The sequence below is a fragment of the Eulemur rufifrons genome, chromosome 30 (genome assembly GCF_041146395.1).
Source record: "Eulemur rufifrons isolate Redbay chromosome 30, OSU_ERuf_1, whole genome shotgun sequence".
Lineage (NCBI taxonomy): Eukaryota > Metazoa > Chordata > Mammalia > Primates > Lemuridae > Eulemur > Eulemur rufifrons.
In genome coordinates, this window is record NC_091012.1 from 36,910,884 (window position 1) to 36,932,707 (window position 21,824).

General features: G+C 41.3%; 1 protein-coding gene across 1 annotated transcript in view; it reads right to left on the reverse strand.

The window, feature by feature from the left end:
• Nucleotides 1–5,605: 5,605 nt before the first annotated feature.
• The window catches only part of ADGRG4 (adhesion G protein-coupled receptor G4), a 98,394-nt gene continuing 82,175 nt past the window's right edge, over nt 5,606–21,824 (reverse strand). Inside the window, exons 19-24 of the mRNA XM_069464186.1 lie at nt 21,285–21,553; nt 18,124–18,202; nt 15,487–15,767; nt 9,194–9,295; nt 8,072–8,239; nt 5,606–5,691 (exon numbers count right to left, since the gene is read on the reverse strand). Coding sequence (XP_069320287.1) covers nt 5,606–5,691; nt 8,072–8,239; nt 9,194–9,295; nt 15,487–15,767; nt 18,124–18,202; nt 21,285–21,553 — 985 coding nt within the window. The remainder of the gene's footprint in view (nt 5,692–8,071; nt 8,240–9,193; nt 9,296–15,486; nt 15,768–18,123; nt 18,203–21,284; nt 21,554–21,824) is intronic.

Genomic DNA, 21,824 nt, shown 5'->3' on the forward strand with positions numbered 1-21,824 from the left:
CAATTTGAAGAGTTAACATGTTACTGTGGACAAACTGCTGGAGATGTGGATGTTTTATTACTCCAAGAACAGTCTCAGGTTCTTGTGGGTAGAACTGTGGCCTTTACATCACTGTGTCCTCTATAGTGCTTAGCATAGGACTGGGCACAGAGGAAATGCCTGTAATGACCAGCATGCTCTACTTGGTTAGCTAACAGATTCAAGGAATGCCAAACCTCCTTGAAACACTTACCTGCTCACACTTCTGGACTCAAGTCTAAAGGAGGCAGAGAGAAGAGAGGGATCCTTCTCCACCCCTCGCTAGCTACACAGCCACCAGCCCCAATACTAGAAAATATTCCCCCAAACTCAAGTCTGCAACGTGATTTCTTAGGTCCACTAAAGACTCAAAGCACGCAGGCTGCAGAAGTGTGATCCATTATAAAATATACCCTTATGTCTCTGCTCCTAAAAGGGCCAGTGTCTGAAGATTTGATGTAGCCTGTTACACTAGGTCTTTATTCTTCCCCTGCCACTGCCTCTAAAGTTTTTCATTCCTCTGGGAATTTGTAGGCTGAGGATGTAAAAAAAAAAAAAATCTTTCTTGCATGAACTAGGCCTTCATCAAAATTCACTGCAACTCAGATTCATTTCCATTTCTAGTCCCATTGCTGCCCACAACCAACTGAGCATGACGGATGAGCTGGCTAACATTTTGAAGGTGAAAACTATCTATCTATTCACCTAACCATCTATCGAGCATGTCCCAGGATTTGAGTGCCTTCCCCTATTAAGGCAGCATATCCTTCCGTCTTGCCTCCCCTCGCATCTAAGTGAATGGGATGTAAACAAACATCCTCACCCTTGTTTCTATAATGCATCTTAGGTTAACATAAGTAAATCTTGGAAACTTGGGAATTTGCCAGTCCCAACTTTTTGTTTAATTTACATAATCATTTGCATAGGACTGCATATGTTAAGGAAACATCTGTACTTTTCTTATGCACTTAGATGAGATGAATTTTTTTCAATATCTGACATTACCATTATTATTGATTTCTTTTGGATCTTTTTTTAATACCCACACCAGAGTCCTCCAAAGCGGGGCCCTGACTGCCATCTGCCCTCCCCCTCTTAGAAATCTCACTTTGTGAATACTATGTCATTAGCCCAGTAAGATGGAGAATGTAAGTAGCACTCCTCCTGGTTTACATTTTCAGACAAATGAGCCCTCCCTGACCAGAGCTGAAGGGTCCCAGAAGTTGGGATCAAAATATATTTTCAGATATTTGGGGGAACTCTTGGAAAACTGTATGGTGAAGCATCTTTGAAAAATGTAATCAGTTGTGAACTCATCTGAAGAGATGTAGCAAAGCAGCAACATAGACAAACAATGAAGCTTATTTTTATATGTTGGTTTTCCTTAGAGTGAGGCCAACTTGTATACCCAAGATCTCTAAGGATCATTTTTCCTGACAGCACTCTTCTGTATTATTTTGGGATGATTATCTTCAACTCTTTGACTCTCTCAATACATCTTGATTCACCGTAGCCTTAAAGAAAAAAAAAGCAATGAATACCTGAATGAGGCCTGGGAGATGGGGGAGAGACCTCTTCTAAGCACTACAGCACCGTCACTGAAGAAGTATGTTACTGAATTAGCCATTGATTCAACTAAAATACATTCAGTCCTACATTGTGTGTAGTGGATATATGTCGGCTTTTTTTCCCACCTACTCATTCATTCTTAACAACACCCTACTTTCTTTTTGTAGGCTGACTTCTCCCCCAGTGTAGGTATCTTGGTGGGATGGTAAACCCAAGTTTCTGTCCTACCACTATCAAAACCAAAGGACTCCCGGGAGATATTTTCTGCCATGTCCCTCCTTTCACTGCTCAGTATGGCACAAAATTTAAGCTCAGCTGATCAGAAGCAGGTACACAAAACTTTGAGTCCATGCTAGTAGCATAAGGATAGGGGAAATTACTGTTTATTCTTCCCAGTAGTGGTGTTCATATGAGAAGTTTCCCTTCTGGGAGATTATGCCTATATTTTTTGCTTTGTATACCTCTTTCCTTTTTTGAGCCCTGTTCTATAACCTTCCCTTAAATTATTTGAGTTCCCCAAACCCTTTCAAGAAATTCCCTTTACATTGGTTAACCAGAACTGATGATAATGTCAGCTCAAAGATAATTTGGTTTCTGTTGCAGGCAACCAAAGAACCTTGACTGAAACATTGTGCTAGGCACTGAGAGTACAGTGGTAAACAGGACATACAAGGTTCTTGCCCTTGTGAAGCTTACATATTAATGGAAAGCATAAGTTTACTTAGCACTAAGAAACCTTAGATTAGGGAAAATCAGCCATTGCTTTTATATGCTCATGTATTTTAGACCATTCATTCATTCATACATGTGACAAGTATTTGTGGAGTGCTTACGAAATGCCAGACATTCTAAGTACAATTTATTCCATTTCACTTGTTTTGCCTAATCAGCAGAGGTATAACTAGGTCCTTCCTCCATTGCTCCACACTCCTTTTGTCCCCTAAATGCTTGAAGGTCAGGACCAGAAACACACCACATACCAACCAGGGGTGGGGAACCTTCGGCCTTGGGGCCACATGTGGCCTTCTGGATCTTTGAGTGCAGCCTTTTGACTGAATCCAAGTTTTACAGAACAAATCCTTTAAATAAAGGGATTTGTCCTATGAAGTTCGGATTTGGTTGAGGGGCTGCACATGGGGATCTAGAGGGCCACATATGGCCTTGAGGCCGCATGGTTAACCATAGGCCTGTGCTGTTGAAGATACAAGTCTTACCTCCTCTTATCCTTTCACTGCCCCCACAACCTTCCTGTTTCCCTGGGTGCAAGGGAGATTGGCTATCACAGATGGTCACTGTCACTTTTGGGACTTCTGATAAAACTTCTGACAAAACTAAACCCTAGGGACTAGGGTCCTGGGCAGAAGCTTCCTCAGACTCGCTTCAGAGAGATTTAGTACCATTTAGTGTTTTTCCCATGCCCACAAGGTACCCAGGGCACAGCAGAGAACGAAGAGCCAGTGTTCATGCCCTGAAGCTCCCCAAGGCTTTGTAAATTTGTTGACCAGTGTTAATAAAGAACATTTGCCTATAGTATAGTATTGAGAAATGGAGCCCTGCTTTACCCAAGCTGCCCACCCCACCCTACTCTCAGCCTGACTAGAGCCTGCATCATTTCCTGCCCATGAAGCGCTTCTCTCCACCATATCCTTGCTTTAATCCTTCACTCTTCCAGTGTGTGTATCCGGTCTCCCCAGGTAAACAGTAAGCTGCTGGCGGTAGTGACCTAAGTATGATATATCTGTATCTTCCTCTCCATGTCAGGGCTCAATGAATACTTGAGAGTTGAGTAAAAACAGTCCAAAGGTTCTACGGTCTCTTTTCCATAATTGCTTGGGTCTGTCTTCACATATGTGTCAGCCATTTTGTGACCCAGAAAAAGAAAACCGAAGGATGCCAGAAAGATGTTCAGTTGGTGTTTTCTCTGAAATTTCAAACTGTCATCTAATTTGCAGAAAACTCATATTTTACTAATTATCAGGGGGAGTCATGACAGGAATCATGAACTTTTCTATAAAATAATGTTTCTGTTCCTGACAGTATGTCAGGCTGTACATTCATCACTCCAGAAGCAGAAGAATCAGGCTTTTCTTACTTGTTGGAAATAAATACAATCATGGGCATTTTAACGGCCCAAATGATCCCCCAAATCAAACCATTTGTAGAATACATATCTTTGTAGCTTTGCTAATTACAATCAAGTCTTGTCCTTAAACCTAATTTTGAATGAAGGTGACTTAACATTGTCAGTTCAAAGACATGTAACATTCAAGACACTTTGGTTATCATTTACATTAGTCCCTTCACACACATGCACACACACTCACTCACCTTCCCCTACAAAACAAGTATGTGTGAAACCATGTGGGGAACAATAGATGTGGGGTTTCCTTAGGAAAAAATTTCATAGGCAAGAGGACCGACTCTGATGGCAGACATTCAGGAACCTAAGGGCCTGCCTACTTTTTTATATTATGTGGGATGATAGAGGGAATAAGGGGGGCCTAGGAGCTTTATAATAGTGACTGGCACCAGTGCTCCAGTCTGTTTGGTAGCCAGCATTAAATTTTGCCTAGAGGATCCAATGTGGTACCTTTAATGGTATAGACATGGTGGGTGGGGCCATGAGAAGATGAATGATAAACTGGTGGGGGTTAGAGAGAGAAAGGAGCTAAGATGTACTGTGTTTCACTGTGCTAGAACATTTTCAGACCTCATCTCATTTAAGCCTCATTTCAATTCTATGATGAATGTATGATTATTATTACTTCCTGAGGGCACATATCTAGGAGGTGACAGTGCTGGGATTTGAACCCAGCTCTGTTGTCTCCACAGCCCACACTGTATCATACATATTCATAAAGGGAATAGAGAACTTGATTTATGATATTGAAACCCAGGAGTTTATCTTTCTTTCTCATTGGAAGGATCTGGTTATCTTTATTTATTTAAGTATTTATTTATTTATTGCTCAAAGAGATAATATATTCTCTCAGTATAAGATTCAAAAGATACAATGAAGTATAGAGTAAAAAGTAAACCTTCCTTCCTCCCTTGCCCCCAGATGCCCAGTTTTCCTTCCTGAACACAACCACTCATACCAGTTGCTTGTGTATCCTTCGAGAATGTTCATCTCTTTACTCATTTCTACCCAAGGCCAAATGCGAGCAGTTAGAAGCCCAAGTCCAGTATGCTTAGCCACAAAAGACAAAGCCAGGGCAATTCATCTTCATTGGTCACTCTGTTGCCTTTGGATGACCCTTCTCATCTCCATCCTCCTACTGTCCTATTCACCCTGACCTGGACTTTGTTTCCTAGGGAGACCACCAGTTTCAGACGGTCCCTGTTTTATTTCTTTCCTCAGGACCCTGCGTACTATTCCCTGAGGGGCTGTCTTGGTAGAGAAATGAATCCTCACTAAGGAATTCATGGGTGTCTGTGGATTAATGAGCCACCCTTTTCACAAAACATGTTTACGTTTTAATAAGGGGCTTCAATCAAAAGTGCAACTTGAATAAAGGGGACTTCAGGTGCTTTGTCATGACAGGCCAACAGGGCAGAATTTTTTTTCCCAAAAGGTACAACCTTGTAGCTCTTTTTATCTGCTTCCTCTGTGGGTGTCAGGCCAACTGGGTATCCTGAAACTTTGGCCATCTGAAATTGTTTGGCTCCCAGGGCAGGGCAATAGGAACTGTGGTCTTGATTTTTTCTTTTAGGATGTACACACTTAAAGTTTTTGAAACAAAATCTCCAATGCTGTAGATATTTCTCCCCTAATATAACTATAGGCTCACTTATCCAAAACAAGAAACAACTATAACAATGAATAGGAGAATTATTTTGACTTTAATATTTACTAAATGTTATCTCATTCTGTCCTTTCCAAAATAATATTCAGAATACAAGGTTGGAGCAGTTGCTTCACAAATTCAACATTTCTACCAATCTGGGGGTGGGGGCAGGTAAGTATATCTGCTAGGACTTATTGAAAAAAATCTTTGTGAATGGAATTCATTTTTATTTACACTGGTAATATTCTTCTTTCATAATTAGGCTCAACTTCACAACCCAAGGAAGAGAAACAGTATGGATCTTCATCGAAGTCATCTGCATTAAAGAAAAAAAGAACATTGTCAGCTGTGGCATCAGGGACTTTGCACATAGTAGCAGCATAAGAAAATTTTATCAAATGAAGGAATGAATAACAAATTAGAAAGGAAGCAATGGTTGCAGTGCTTTCTTTGGACAATCTAATATAAATCCAGGGTGAATGAATTCATCCTGACAGCACTGTTTAGGCTGTGCATATGTTCTTCTTGAACTGTGAGTAACAGGTAGCGTTATTGACTTTTTTTTTTTTTTAGGAAATGCCTTCATTAACTTTATTACTATCTTGGAGTACTTTATATAGCAGTAATTTGTTCAGTACTTTTGTTTTTTCCTTTTGTTTTCTTTCTAAATTAGAGAATATTATGGAAAATAGAACTACTATTTGATCCAGCAATCCCACTACTAAGCGTTATTGACTTTGACTTTAACCTAGGGGAGGCTATTCATGAACAAACCTTGGAGGCTTTCAGGAAGAGAAAACACACAATGGAAGCACACACATCTATATCCCCTATGGATTTGATATTCTTGCCCTGAATTTTTGACTATTTCTGAAGCTTGAGAATGTCTGGTGGTATAGAGGGCATGATTTTTCACACTGTGCTAATGGAATTGAGCATCAGGCTGCCACAGGTATGATGGCAGCATCCATATTTCAGTTTTAAAACCTATGGCTGGTCTTCCTGCCCCACTGGCTGGGTTACTGTCACTTTGGGTTACTGAGCACTTTGATGCCAGCTCTCCGGGTCTATTCCTTGATACAACAGCATTAAAATCCTGGACGTGGTATTTGCTACGCTTACTTGGAAGCAAAATATGTACACATTTTGGCTGTGTATTTGCTAATGAAGGAATAAATATCCCCTGGGGATAGCAGGACAGCTAATACTAACAAACTCTTTTGCAAAAATGATATTTCCCAATTAACTCCAACCATTATAGACTAAGGAGCTTCCATAAACCATGCCTTCTATATGCCATGGCTCGCTAGTGCCTCCATATGAACTCCAGAACATATCTACAAGTTAGTTAGCTGGAGTCCAGTAGATACTTGTGGGCAGGGAAAGGTTTTTTCATGTGCACTACTAACTTTCCCATACAAAGGTGAATACTGAGGCTCCATACCCTAGTCAACCAGCCTAAATTGGAAAATAGTGTTGCCTCACACATGGTCCTGAAGCTGATAGGCACTTTAGAGATTATCCATTCTAGCCCTCTCATATTAGCTGTAGAGAGAATGTAGCTCCAAGCACAGAAGTGATGTGCCCAAGGTCACAGAGTTAGTGACAGAGCTGGGACTTGAGCCAAAGCCTTCCGACTCCAAGTTTGGTGGTTTTTTTCATCCACCATGCTGCTTACAAATTGGCTTCAGCCTTTGGAAATAGAACTGGTTTTTGGAGCCAACATAATGAAAAAAGTATAAGTGGCTGAGGCAGTCCTACCACTAGCACCAAGAAGGTGGGAGAATGACTACAGCCAGGCTACTAAAGGTGGTCTATGTGTGTGTGAACTGGAGTCTACTCTGGTCTTTTAGGAAGTGGCCTTCCAAAGACCATTGCACCTTTGTCTAACTAGAAGCACAGAAAGCAGAGTCATCATAACATCAACTTGAAGTTCTAAAGTTCTTGCTCACTTTGCCTTTCTCTTTAAGCCTGTAGACCAATCCTTTTTCTACACTTTCCCTCCCAACACCCCATCTCCACCTCAATATCTGTCTCTACCTATGGAAAAAGGTGAGCATCTAAGAGTGATGTGCAGCTCAGAGAGTATTCTGGGTAGGGTGCAGTAGCCCTGAGAGCCAGAAGACCTGAGTTCTGGCCCCAGTTCTGCTTCGGATGGACTGAGTGAATGTCCATAAGACATTTTCATTTTCCTTGATTAAGGTTCTATAAAATGAGAGGAGTGGACTAAACAATATCTAAGGTTCCTTCTGGTTTTAACAGTCTGTGACAATCATTTTTAATTACCTATGAATTTTTTTAACCTCCAGTATCTTCTCTTCTCCATTAGTCTAGTAATCCATCAGATTTACACATCCTAAGTTCCCTAGGTATAGAAACACCTATACATGCTTCTGTACACACTTTCTTAGCCAAGAATGAGCCCTGGTATATCCATGCACATGTGCATTTAGTTTTAAGGAGGAAGGTATCATCCAAACCGAGCACATGGTCTCACATTAATTCAATATCTCTGGTATATAAATGTAGACAATGAACACTAACTATTCAGGTGATGGACACACTAATAACCCTGACGCAAGCATTACAAAAGCTATCCATGTAACAAAAACATTTGTACCCTCTTAATATTTTTAAATAAAATAAAATCAAAAATAGAAAAAAATAAATGTAGACAACACAGCCTTTTATCTCACCATTTGGGAAGCTTATTTCTGAAGGGATGCCTTGTGCAGAGCCTGAAGATTTGCAAGTGGAGCTAGTTGCAGTTGACTTGAGGGATGGTGTCAACAGTTTGTGCTCAAAGGTTTTCTTCAGTCCTTCCTGTTTATACCCAATATTTATCCCACACCAGCTGCTCCCATCTGAAATGACACCAGAAAAAGTTAAAAATGTAAAACTCATCAAATTCTACATGTAAAAAGGGTGAATTTTCTGGTATGTAAATTATACTTTGATCATCCTGTTTAAAAAATATGAAGCTCAATGTACAGTGTTCATTCTGGGTGGCTCAAGGAGCCAGTTTTTCTACGAAGTTGTGGGAAGTAAGTTTATACTATAATGTGCGACATAGGAAAAGGCATTTCACTTACTAAGGATGCCTGCTTTTCCTAGAGCAAAAGGGCCAGCAGGTTACCGACATGCCCAGCATAAAGGTAGGGCCCTTGGTGCTACTTATGGAATCTTGGAGTTCAAGTGCTGCCTTCCCTAAAGGAAATAGACTGGGCTTCATATTAAGACTAAGAGAAGCTGCCTGAATTTGTTGGAAGAACCTTGTGATTCATAGAACATCAGTTTGCCTGCACTGGAGACATTCTCAAGGGAAGCACCAGTGTTAAGAGGCAATGTCTGAGTCCATTCCATCTCCTACTTTGCAGGAAGGCCATCAATCCACCTGGGCAGCCCACTGGCCAGGCAGCTTAGGAATGCTGACAAGTTCTCTCAACCTCTACCACCATTCCTTGCTTCCTACATCCACTCTATCCACTGCTGGCTACCACCAGAAGCCACTGCAACCCAGTGCCTGGAGCACAGTAGGCACTCAATGTTCTCTCAACTCAATTGAGACTGAGGTGACAGCAAGGACAAGCAATCCAGGGAATCTGGGCCCAAGCAAAACTTTCTTCAGTTAAAATATGGCCCAAGTCACACTCTTCACTTGCCTTCATTCACCTCAGCTCAAATGCGCAAATTATTTTCATGACTGAAACAGCCTCTATTTGAAGGTGATGCCATATGAACTCAAGTTAGGAGACAAATTAATCTGATCAGTTTGTTAAACAAGTACAATTCAAACCTTACCCAAACTGGCATCTTACCAGAAGAGTTATCCAATCTCAACCACCCACAACAGAGGTGTATCTGCCACTGCTCCCGCACACTCTTCTTCATCACGCAGTGAAACACAAAAATGAAGAATCCTAAGCCAGGAGAAGAAGGTCAGTCTTTTTTCAGCTTTCTTCACCAGCTGTCACCAGTGCCCGCGCTGAGGACTGCTCCTGTCACCATAGATACTACTTTCAAGGAACCTCAGGGCCACCACTGGCTTTCTTATCTCATCTTTCCAACCTCCCTCCCAAAAGCAGTGATGGCAAAGAGGTCTGTATTGGGAAATTTCATGTCTTGCCCCTGGGCTGCTGCCCATCCTAGAGCCATGAGAGATAAGGCTTGCTATGGTAACCAGCCTCCAAGATGGCTCTCAATGATCCTCACATCCTGGCATTCACACCCTTGTGTAGTCTCTTTCCACATTGTACCAATAGAATATGGCAGAAGTGATGGTATTCCCCCTCCAGGATTAGGTTATGAAAGACATTGAGTTCTCTCTCTCTCACTCTCTCTCTTTCTCCCTCCCTTCTCACTCACTGTGAAGGAAGCCAAGAATTTTTGTCTTGGGGACATCCTGGTATCCCTGTGGAGAGGCCCACATGGTGGGTAATTGAGGCTTCCAGTCCACAGCCATATGAGTGAGCCTTCCTGGAAGCAGATCCCCAAGTCAGGTTTTCAGATGACTGCAGCCCTGGCTGGCAGCTTGACTGCAACTTTATGAGAGTCTCTGAGCCAGAAACACTGAGCTAAGCTGCTCCTGAATTCCTGACCCTCAGACACTTTGTGAGATAATATATGTTCATTGTTTTAAGCAGTTAAAATTTGGGAGTAATTTGTTACACAGCAATAAATAACTATGCAATAAAAAACACATGCTCTCTGGTACAATTACATTATGTGGAAGCCATGTATTTGGTGCCCTCAATTTCCACTGCCAGCCCTGATTTTGTCCTGCAAGTGGGAGGGAGGGGCTGAGGTATCTACCACCAATGCTGGCCATCTCTTCTACCCACCCTCTAAAATATCTCCTTGGGAGATAAAAGTGGGACTTAAGATGATCCCGATTGCCCATTCCTTGAAGGACCAATTGGATTTCCTAAAGTTGGGCATGGAATTGGCAGAAATAACTCCTGTCAATAGCCTGACTTTTATTTATGGTCCACGCCAGAAGTGTTTATCCACAAACCCTTCCAGATGCCTTAAACTGAAACTCATCTTTCCTACTTCTGAACTCCCATAACACTTTGTTTCTTATATTACTTGCCACATTTAGCCATATCATTCTCCATGTGTTGCCTATCTCTCCACCTAGCTGTTGAGTCTTTGAGGGCTGAGGATGCTTACTTTTCCGATTTATGTCAATTTTCCTTTTGACTCTAGTACCAAGTGTGGTGGCTCAATAGATGTTTGTTGATTTGAACTCCAAGGTACGTGATATACAAACTGCCACAGCTTTCTACAGTCTTACCAATGCCTGCTTAAGCCTCAAGATATTTATTTTGGCCAAAGTACAGTTTGGAAACCTTCATTCTCTATACAGGGTTCAGCTCGCCTCCACATTGTCCAGTTATTCTAAAGGTAAATTATTAGTAGTAGAGAGGTCTTAACACATTGCCAACTGAACACGAGTCAGTAGTAAATGCCCCCAAAGCTAATTTCAACTACAGCATTAGTGGAAGTAAAGAATCTTAATTAAGTTAGGTGAGATTGTCTCTGGCCTTGTTTGACCATACCTCCCACCAACACTATGTTCAGTTTGGGAAGGTTTGTTTTAGGAGAACGGTGACAAACAGAAATATTCAAGAACAGAGCAAATGAGGATAGTGATGAACTTGAGGAAAAGCTGAAAGAGCTAGGGTGTTGTATCTGGATACCAAAAAACTTGGAGTGGAAAATATAGAGTGAGGAGAGATGACAGCTATAGCCACAGATCTGAAAGGACTGTCACAAAAAGAACAAATTAGGCTTGTTCTGTGTGGTTGCCAGGTTAGAATTAAGAGCAATGGGAGAAAGTTACAGAACAACCATGTACTAACAAATCACAGCTAGTGTTTACTGAGCAATGACTGCATAACAGGCATTGTGCTATTAGTCTAGTTTTGTTTTGTTTTCTGTTTTTTTTTCTTTTTCTTTTTTTTTTTTTGAGACAGAGTCTCACTCTGTTGCCCAGGCTAGAGTGCCGTGGCATCAGCCTAGTCACAGCAACCTCAAATTCCTGGGCTTAAGCGATCCTCCTGCCTCAGCCTCCCAAGTAGCTGGGACTACAGGCATGTACCACCATGCCAGGCTAATTTTTTCTATATATATTTTTAGTTGGCCAGATAATTTCTTTCTATTTTTTTTATTTATTTATTTTTTGTTGTTGTTGTTGAGACAGAGTCTTGCTTTGTTGCCCGGGCTAGAGTGAGTGCCGTGGCGTCAGCCTAGCTCACAGCAACCTCAAACTCCTGGGCTTAAGCGATCCTACTGCCTCAGCCTCCCAAGTAGCTGGGACTACAGGCATGCGCCACCATGCCCGGCTAATTTTTTTCTACATATATTTTAGTTGGCCAGATAATTTCTTTCTATTTTTAGTAGAGACGGGGTCTCGCTCTTGCTCAGGCTGGTCTCGAACTCCTGACCGCGAGCAATCCACCCGCCTCTGCTTCCCAGAGTGCTAGGATTACAGGCGTGAGCCACCGTGCCCGGCCAGTCTAGGTTTTATAGTTGAGAGAACTCTGAGTCCAAGAAATCTAGTAAACTTGACCCAGGTCACAAAGCTAATATTGAGCTGACAGCATCAGGACTAAACACAGGCAGTCTGACTCTAGAGCCCAAGGTCTTAACCACTGTACTATACTAGCCTCGGGTAAGGAAGAGCGGTATGAGAATCAGAGTTGATGAGAAGTTAAATGCTTTGCTTTACAGACTGGTGAGCTTTCAGTCCCTGGATAGTTCCAGGCAAAGACAAGTGACTTCCTATCACTCAATGGGAAGTTGAATTGGGAACATCTTAGTTCCCTGGCCCCAGCCCTGAGACTCTCTGATTCCAGGTGGGAGGCAACAATCTGGAGGCTAAATGGAATGGCATGTCTCACTAACTCTCCCGAGGGCTTTATCTCCATTTGTAACCAAACTGTGGTGACAAATTCAGCAGCGTTCACTGATTCTCTGAGCAGCAGCCACCTGGAAGGTGGTGCAGCACCCTGAGGAGAGCAAACACAAGTCTCAGAGCAGATGAAACTCCTCCAGCTTCAGCATGAACAAGGGGTGACAGTGACATCAAGCACCTATTACTGCTCTGATTTCCTGCATGGAGTTTAGTGAGTGCTTAGACTTAAAGGTTATTCTGTGAATTCCAATGAGCTGCCTGCCAGCTCTCCCTCTCCGCTTGACAGCCTTCCTTTTTCTTTCCAATAACAGATTGATCTGCTTACTCACTATAAGAACATAGGCATGAGGGAAGATGTCAGGTTTTTGTCACCTGCATTTTTATTTGTGCATTCCTCTTTCATAAATAGCTCACCATGAGCATAATTTTTTCCCACTTGACCACAGGCCACCCCCCTCTTCAGCTAGCATTGCCAGTTTGCCATTGGTCTTTTAAATGGCTAGTTTGTTCACTTGTCCCATTGCATTCTTATTTTGAGGTTAGCTGGATCACGTGTATGTGTATAACTTGAATTTGAAGCTTGGGGCTCTGAAAACACCCTCACTATAAGATGGTACATTCTATCTTGCAGGCAGGAGTAGGAACACTTGGTGCTTGATTGACATAAAGCATATCTCACAGACAGAGACAGCTTGGCTCTGCTGATGCCGGATCTATGGGGTTTTGATTTTAGTCTTCAGCAAATAACCAATTAAATTCTGCATCTACCCATGGAGGCTCCCTGCTTACATACTACTTTTCCCTTCACCCCAGGAATGGAGCACTTGCTGCTTTGAAAATACGCCTACCCTTCCTCCCCCCTTTTAAGCTTGAAACGGCTTTGCTTTTCTTGTTCTTTAGTCAGCTTTCCTTTAATCCCTCTTTCCATAGAGTGAGCACATTTCTCTGCAGAATCAGTGAGCCAAAGAGAAGCCTGGAATTATCACTGAGGAAGAAGTCTGCACAAGCATCTCGTTCCTAGTCCACTTCTGTGGATATTCTACACCAAGGCTAGTTAGTTCTTGAAGTTAGAGCATCATGCTAGAGTATCGAGTTAGAGTTCCTCAGTGTAGGCCAAGAAGTTCTGTCCAGAGGAAAAGTGTAGAACCATCGCCAGGGCCTCAGTCAGCAATCTAGGATATAATCAAGTGCCAGTAGCCTCAAAAGGAACCAAGTGGAAGTGGTGTGGAGAGTTCCTAAAAATTCTATCCCTACTACCAGAGGCAATGAAAATGGCATGTGGAGGAAAAACCAACACATTTTTGTGACTTTTTACATTTCAGTTAGAATATGGCTGTATAAGGTTGGCAGAATCTGGTGGGACAGATAGTTCCAGTTGATCTAAACATTTTGCTAAAATGAAATTTTTCTAAGTCATAAGATGGAAGGGCAAAAACTATGCCTCATGCTAGATTGCTTCCCTAGCCCCCTGCAACACTTTGCAAGTGCCTGGCATATAAGAACTGCATACCAATTCTTATTTCCCAAGGTTTCTCAGGGGTTAACAACCACCACAACAAAGGATTCTGAAGTTTTTAAAATACTAGGTTAAAAAAAGTTTTAAGACTTTTTTCTCCAACAGAGCTTTTACTGTGCTAATGTATATTGTGCTATTCTAAGAATGGGGGAATGTAGACTGCCACATTTTAAAAACTTCTTTGACCATAGGACTCTTTCTTTGCTGGAGCATCCCATGGGACAACTAGTAGACTGCACTTTGGAAAAAAGGATTTCTTGAATGAAAAAAATGGTGGAGAGAAGTAAGGGAGATCCTAACTCAACAGGATGCCCAGTTGACTCCCAGCCTGCCCCAGTATCCCAAATAGACTGAGCTAAACTTATGGATAAAAGTCTGGAGTGGACTTTGAGACTCCCACACAATCATTCTGCATGCTTCTTCCCTCCAATATATCTCAATTGGCAAAATCAGGTTTAAATTAACATCAACAATTACTTAGAGGTATATTAACCAGATCCTTAGGTTTTACTTCTTGTGCCATGTTTTGTCTACCATTTAATCACTTCATTGATCATTTGTTCCTTGCACTAGAATATAGGAAGAAGATTAAAGAGCTATAGAGCTCTTGGCTTAAAATCATCTAATTAAACCAATTGTGGTGTTGTTTTTAAGGTCAGTTTGTAGCAAAACCAAGTCTAGAACCTTGGCCTGTTGCCTCGACCCATAGCCCTTTGCTCTTACCCTTCATTCCTATATGATGCTACAATATCCTAGCCTGGCTCTTTCCCAAAATATTAAGATGTCTGATGCATACAGAGTCTATGAGTTCAAAATTTTAATGTTTCTACTGTTCAGTTAATGGTTATGTCCAACTGGATTGTGCATTTCCAAATGTCAAGACAAATGTGAATCTGTACATCTACAAGTACAATGTCATGGTGCAATACATGAATGTTTACTGCAGCACAATTCACAACTGCAAAGCTGTGGAATCAACCCAAGTACCCACCAAATCATGAGTGGATTAACAAAATGTGGTACATGTATACTATGGAATACTACACAGCCACAAAGAAGGATGAATTAAGGCCTTTTGTGACAATTTGAATGGAACTGGAGACCATTATCCTAAGTGAAGTATCTAAAGAATGGAAAAACAAACACCACATGTACTTGCTATTAAATTGGAACTAACTAATAAGTACACATGTGCACAGAGGGAAATAAAATTCAGTGGAAATCAAGCAGGGGGGAGGGGGAGGAAGCGGTGGACAAAAACCTACCTAACGAGTACAATGAATACTATCTGGGTGATGGGCACACTAATAACCCTGATTCAAGTATAACAAAATTGATACATGTAACCAAAAACATTTGCACCCCCATAATATTTTGAAATAATAATAAAAAAGAAGTATTGCCTGTCAGTGTTTGATATAAACATTGCCAACTAGCTAAAGTTGGGTTAGCTATCCGGGCTTCTCTCTACCTCCCTGAGTAGGAGAGAGTAGGCTACGTGTGCATTCAGTGAAGGCTAACATCTAGCTAATGCCTGCCTGCCCAATGACAGCAGAGGCCTCTTGGACTATTTTCTTCTCCTTTGAGTCTCCAACAGGTGAGATTATTTTCCAAAGCAGTGAAAGCTTTGGCGGAGGTTTAGCTAGCCACAGAAAAGGCAAAGAAACAACAGTTACCTTGCAAAGTGTTAAAAATGGCAAAAAGATAAAAGAAAAAGATCCTCACAGGTCCCCAGGCAAAAAGGGCAAATCCCCAGGTGAGGCCAAGTAGGAATGTCAGGCTTGTTGTGCCTTTAAGGTCACGCAGGATCATCTTCTGCCAAGTCTTCTGGCTTTGGGATTTCATGGAATTCAGTTGAGCAAGAACAATGCAGAACATGGAGAGATTCACGAGAAATATGAGGCAAAAATAAGCCACCACTGAGATGTAAAAGACAGAATCATCTTTAATCCAACAACTGTAAGAAATAAAGAAGAGAAGACTCTTGTGAGGTGGGGAAACATAAAGTCCTACTTCTTAAAGACTGAATATCATCTGCTCAGTTTCACTTCACCTAAGGGCACCTAGACCTAGAGAGATGAACAGACTTGACAGAGTTTGCTCAGGCCCACTGCAGGCAGAGCTGGGACAAGAATTCCAATCTCCTGAGCCCCAGTTCAGGGTTCTTTCCAATGCCAAGTCAGAAATCCTAGAGGATATTTCTGCCCTACATATGCAGAAACCTCTCAGTCCAATTTCCTAGGAAATTATTCTCTTCCTCAACAGAAAAAAAAAAAAACACACAAATTATGCATTTTCCCCCAAAGTGGCTCTCTCCCCTCACTTTACACCTGAGCTTTTATTTGCAGAATGAATTCTGCTTTGCATGATAAATATCACAGTAAAAGGACAAGAGCAATGAACGACTATTCTGAATGCTATATCAAACAATGATGAGATTATCAGAGTTAATGAAAATGCAAAAAAAGAGGACAGCTCTATCTAGTTGCACTGCTTTAAAATATGATGTATTTGGACTACAAAAGGCAACACTGACCAGTGAATTGATCAATGGCTCTATAATTTCTATTAAAGAAAAAAATATGCAGTGGTTCATATGAACAGAGATACTTCATTTAATAACATTTCCAATTACTGGACACATCGTTTCTGATTTTTTAACACAGACAAGCTTGACTAATTTAACTGTGTGTCAATTTAGCTGACACCTCTTTTCTAAAACCAGGCAAATCCCTTTTTGTCATATTGTTCATGTTGGTGTGGATACTTTCATGTATGTGTGAGTTTGTGTGTGTGCGTTGCGAGGGTGTGAAAAAAGACATTTAATTTCCCTGATCGAATCTAATATTTAAGCTTCTGTGACTATCATCTTCAGTCTTAAGGGGGGGGGGGGGCTATAGAAAACTGTTAAAATGAAGCAGTGCTATATGTTTGGATAGAGAATCACCTCCAAGATACATTGCTAAGTGAAAAGAGCAAGATGCCAAATGGTGTATATCTACCATTTGGGTAACAGTGCATGCAAGAGAATATCTACACAAATTTTATTGTTGGTAATAAATTGGTAATGAGTTACCTTGAGCAAGAGAAACTGGGTAGCTGGGGTTGGGGGGTGGAGTATACTTTTCATCCTCTACCTTGTTTGTTGTACCTTTGGATTGTGTTCCATGTGCACAAATTACCTCTTCAAAATATAATTTTAAAAAAAAAAACCTATTAGAGCAGTCTGCCTCTTACTAACCAATTCACATATGAAAAGGCTCTTTGAGGCCAAAATAGAGTTGATTTTGTTCTAGTTTTGCTTTTGCTGTTGATCTTTGAAGAAGAATCACCATTAGATACACACTGGGGACCTTTTAAATCACAAAACAGGCAAGGAGGGAGGTTGGAGGGGGAGCTGAGAAGGAAGGGAAGAGAAAAGAGAGAGCAAGAAAAGATAACAAGGAATTTTAATTAGAAAGCATCTGCTGCAAAGGGCAACATAATTTTGACACTCCAGAAACTGTCATCTCAATATGAAAGACCGGGGAGTCCTGGGAGCAGGACCTCCTGCATTTGATTCCAGCTCAGTGGGAGAGGAAATCTATAGTGGAAGAGAATTTGAGAGGCAAATGATAAAGAGAATGGAACAATCAGATGTGTAAAATGAGATTGCGCCGCCTAAAGGACCACAGGGTAACTAACTATCTACATGCCTATAGAAGAAGGCTCTGGAGAGGTGGAGTGATGAGAATTGCTACTCTTTTGTGGCTGTGGTTTAAAGAACCAAAGACATAGGCTTATACATCAAATGGATAAAGAAAAGAAAAAAAAGAAAAGAAACAACAAAGCTTAACCAGCTTACAAAGGAAAGCTGTGCTGTGTACTTCAGGGAAGAACTTTGTTGTTGAGAGGTAGAAAATGTTTTCCAATTCATCTCAGTGTTTTCTTGTAGTGGCCACTAACTCTTTTTCAATGATCTGTGAGCTTTGTCAACGTAATAGCTGCCATTTACATAGCATTTCCCATGGAATAGGCAACACACTGAGCACTTTATACACATGATGTCATTTTAATTTGCACAGGACAAGAGCAAACATTATTATTTCCACTTTCCAGAGGAGGTAATGGAACTTAGAGGTAAGGTAACTTGCTGTTACCTCATAGAAAGCCCAGGCATCTAACTGTTACATGAGTGTGGCTTTGACTATGTTTAGGGCAAAAAGGCTTAGGCTGAGTTCTCCCTGAAGCCAGTGGTAAGACCAAGTCCCAAGCTGGGAACACCTCACCTACCCAGAGCCCCACCACGTGAGAAGCAGAGATGCGGTACTTACAATGCAGTTGTTGAGCTGAGAGGTCCATACAGATCTTTATTCACAATGACTATAATTGTCACCATGATCGCTGGGATTCCTACAGTGGAAAAAGCAAGCCAAAGCCATTTCATTAGGTAGTGGGAGGTGGGGAGGTCCAGATCATTGACTGTGGGCACTGGTACATTAAGACACTTTAAATGAGCCACAGATGTGCGGGCATCAAAATACCATTGTTTGCAAAATGTTTGTGAATTCTTCCAAGTTAAACATTTCTAGGAGTTCTCCAATCTGCTAAACTAAACAGCATGCCAATGGCTCCAATACAACACCCACTAGTTATTAAAAATAGCTCAAGTGCCAAAAAATCAACTTGGCAATAGAAGTTATCTAGTTCATCAGAATGCAAGTTCGCATCAAGCATTTCTTCTTAGATGAGGGGCCGCCAATTTTTTCTCCCTTTCAATTCTGCCCCTTAGGCCCCCATATCTGTTTGTCTAGGTCACCTTGGGAGAAGGGCACAGGCAATCAGCTGCAGCCTTCAGGGCTTGTTTGACAGGGAAGCTGTTTCCACACTCATTACTAGTTTGACATTTTGACTAGATCGACCAGTTAACGACTAGTCGATTCGGTCAGACTATAATAAAGCAATCAGTTCAGTCAAAATGGTCAAACGTGATGAGAGTATAGACACAGGGTTTAAAAATCCAATTTCATGTACATTTGCAAAACTTAAGTGATTTCTTTATTTCTGGAATTGTATTTCTCCTAAACAAAGAGCATACACCTACGCACATTTCAGGGGCTTTATAACATACTTTCCAAGACTGTTCCAAACCCCAGAGTGTGAAGCACCTTGAAAAATCCTCCAACGTCTTATTCTGTGTTAAACAGGACAGTCCCTTAAAATCTGTATACCCCACACCTAGCACAATGCCAAGAATGATACAGATGTTTTTACAAAATACCCCCTGGAGGCCAGAAGGGAGGGATGAAGGGAGGTTTCACATTTAGGATAGAAGTGATGTTTACACTTTAAAAAATTGCTTTTAAAAAATTATCCCTACTATAAAAAAATATGGACAAATCTGCCTTGGACAGGGATTTAAATAAAGGAATAAACCTTTTCAACAGGTTGCTTTGGCATGAGGAAGGCAGGGCTTTCAAACATAAACAGATGCTAATATTTATTTTCCTTATAGTTGATTGCATTTCTCTAATGTTTAAATGCTCTGAAACTCCCTGTAGCTGAACAGCTCAGCAGTGGCTCCCTGGTGACCTTGCACGTATCCACGCAGGCCATGCAGACAAAGGCATATGTAAATGTTAGCGGAGTGCCCTGTGATCTTCCACAAACGTAAGAAGAAGGGAAGTCTCTGAGGAGGTACTCCATGCCATCTCTCACTCGCCTCCTTATCTCCACTGGGAGACTGTCATGACACAGTTTCTCATCCCCTCCCAGGGTTCTTGGGAGGTGTGGGGCTTTGTACCCTGCCCCTCAGAACAGAGCTGCAGAACAGAAAACAGCATAGCTTCCGCTTAGAACCGGCTCCCCAGCAACAGGGAAGCCCACAACTCGTGTGGCAGTCATCTGTTCTCTTTGTTTTGGTGTCGTTCTTTTCAACGTGTGGGACAAGAACTTGGGAGCTGGCACTTTTAGCTACTCTTCCTATCGCTGTCTATGTAAGTAATAAACTGAATCTAAAAGTGACTCGCATTTTTCTTTACTGGTTGAGCCAGTCAGACCTTGGCCTTGGCTTGTGTGTGTATCTCAAGGTTTTCTTGCTTCCACGTACCATGCTTTAGCCATTCCTGACTCCCCCGGTGCCCCAGGAAGTGTGTGTGGAATAAGATCAAAGAGACAAGAAGCCAGTGCTGGAGGAAGGGTCTGAAAGGGAAGCTGAGGATGAGCGATGATGAGGGAGAAGGAAAACGAGGGTGGAGTGATATTTACGGCCATTTCACAATTAGCCATATGTGGGTTATCTGCTTTTGGGATTATTCATGAAGCCTCTTCCACGACATTTTTCAGTCCTCTGGTTAAATCAAGATGAGGGACGCCAGGCACAAAGGGGAGTGTATTGACTGCTTTTGGCACTGTTTCTGATGGATTCTAGTGTGTACCAAAACAAGATTTTAGATTATGCTCTGTTTAGTATTTGCTTGTCTCTGTTCCCCACATTAGCATAGATAATAACACTGACTGTGTATCCAGTGAAAGCATGGACTATGCTAATGAACTCATTAAAAGAATAAGTAGTTAATTAGGAAGCTATCATTTTCACAAAGGCAGTGGAAGATAAAATCTATCTTCCTATATACCCTATGTATCCTACTTAAGATATATCTCCTATGTGTCTAACACATCTTCTGAACCCCACATTTGTTTTGAATAGACAAGGGGCAGGGAAAAGGAGCTGAGCTGACCATGTCAGTTAGAAATACAGTAAAGCAAGCCAATGAAATGGCATTTATATTCAGAAACATCTATCCTGAGTACCATTCCTGGCTTCTTCCAAGGGAAGCAGTGATAAGCACAGTCATAACGTGTGATGAGAGTCAGGTCCTGGCTACCCAGCACCCTTTCACCCATCTCCACTCTTTTCCCAGTTCCTTAAACAATGTGGCAAAACCATAGAAGTTAAAAGTCCAAACTATGGAGACAGACACCCTGGTTCAAATTCCAGCTCTGTCGCTTACTAGCTGTGTAAGTTTGGGCAAATTACCTAATCATTCTGTGCCTCAGTGTCCTCATCTATTAAATGGGAATAATGATGGAACCTATCCCGTAGAGATATTGTGAAGATTAAATGAGTGTGTAAAGCACACATAATTGCTACCTAAGTGTTAGCTGTCATATTATTGTTTGTTGCAATTGTAACTTCTGGGATTCAATCTGACAGGTTTACTACTATAGATCCAGCATTTAGCATAGCACACAAGCAAGTACTTAATAAATACTTGTGCACCAACTCCCCACCATAGAGGTTAAATGTTGAATTTATAGAGCAATACAGGCAGAAAAAAGAGACGTACACTTAAACATCAGCGAGGTGATGCTGAATTTTTTACCTATGAGATTAACAGAATTTGGTCCCAAATAATCTGCCTAAGGGAGCTAGAATTAGAAAGACACATAGACTTAAAACAGAGACATCCAGGATAATGGTAGATATACTTACCCCAACCAGCTAGACAAAATTTAAGGATATAATTTGGAATGTATATGTTGAAGACTTTGACTAGAGCAAAATACATGTGGACTGCCTCCAGGCCCATCCAAGTCAAAGAAACGAGCAGGAAGTAGTGAAGTGCCATTGCAGTTGCGATGCAAAGTTCCGAATTCTGAAATGATGACAACCAGGAATTGGCCAGAAATACCAGGTTTAGCATCAGCAGTGCTGTGCATAGATTGATCAGGATTTTGGAAGGATAATCTTTGCGAAGTTTGCTAAAAGAAAAACACAATGTTAAGTTAGGTTGAGTCTCTTTTTGTAATCAAGTATTGCCACATCGTATCTGTGTAATAACTGAAAGAATAAAAGAGCTACCTATTAAAGTTAAATTACTCATCTTACTTTATATGTTCTGAATTTTAGAGCCCCCACCCTCCTTCCAGATACAGTAAAAGTATCCTAAATATAGTGACCTTCACTAAAAGCAATAATATTAGCCTGTCTCCACTAGGCAGTCCCCTTTTTCTTTTTCTCTTTTAGAAAGAA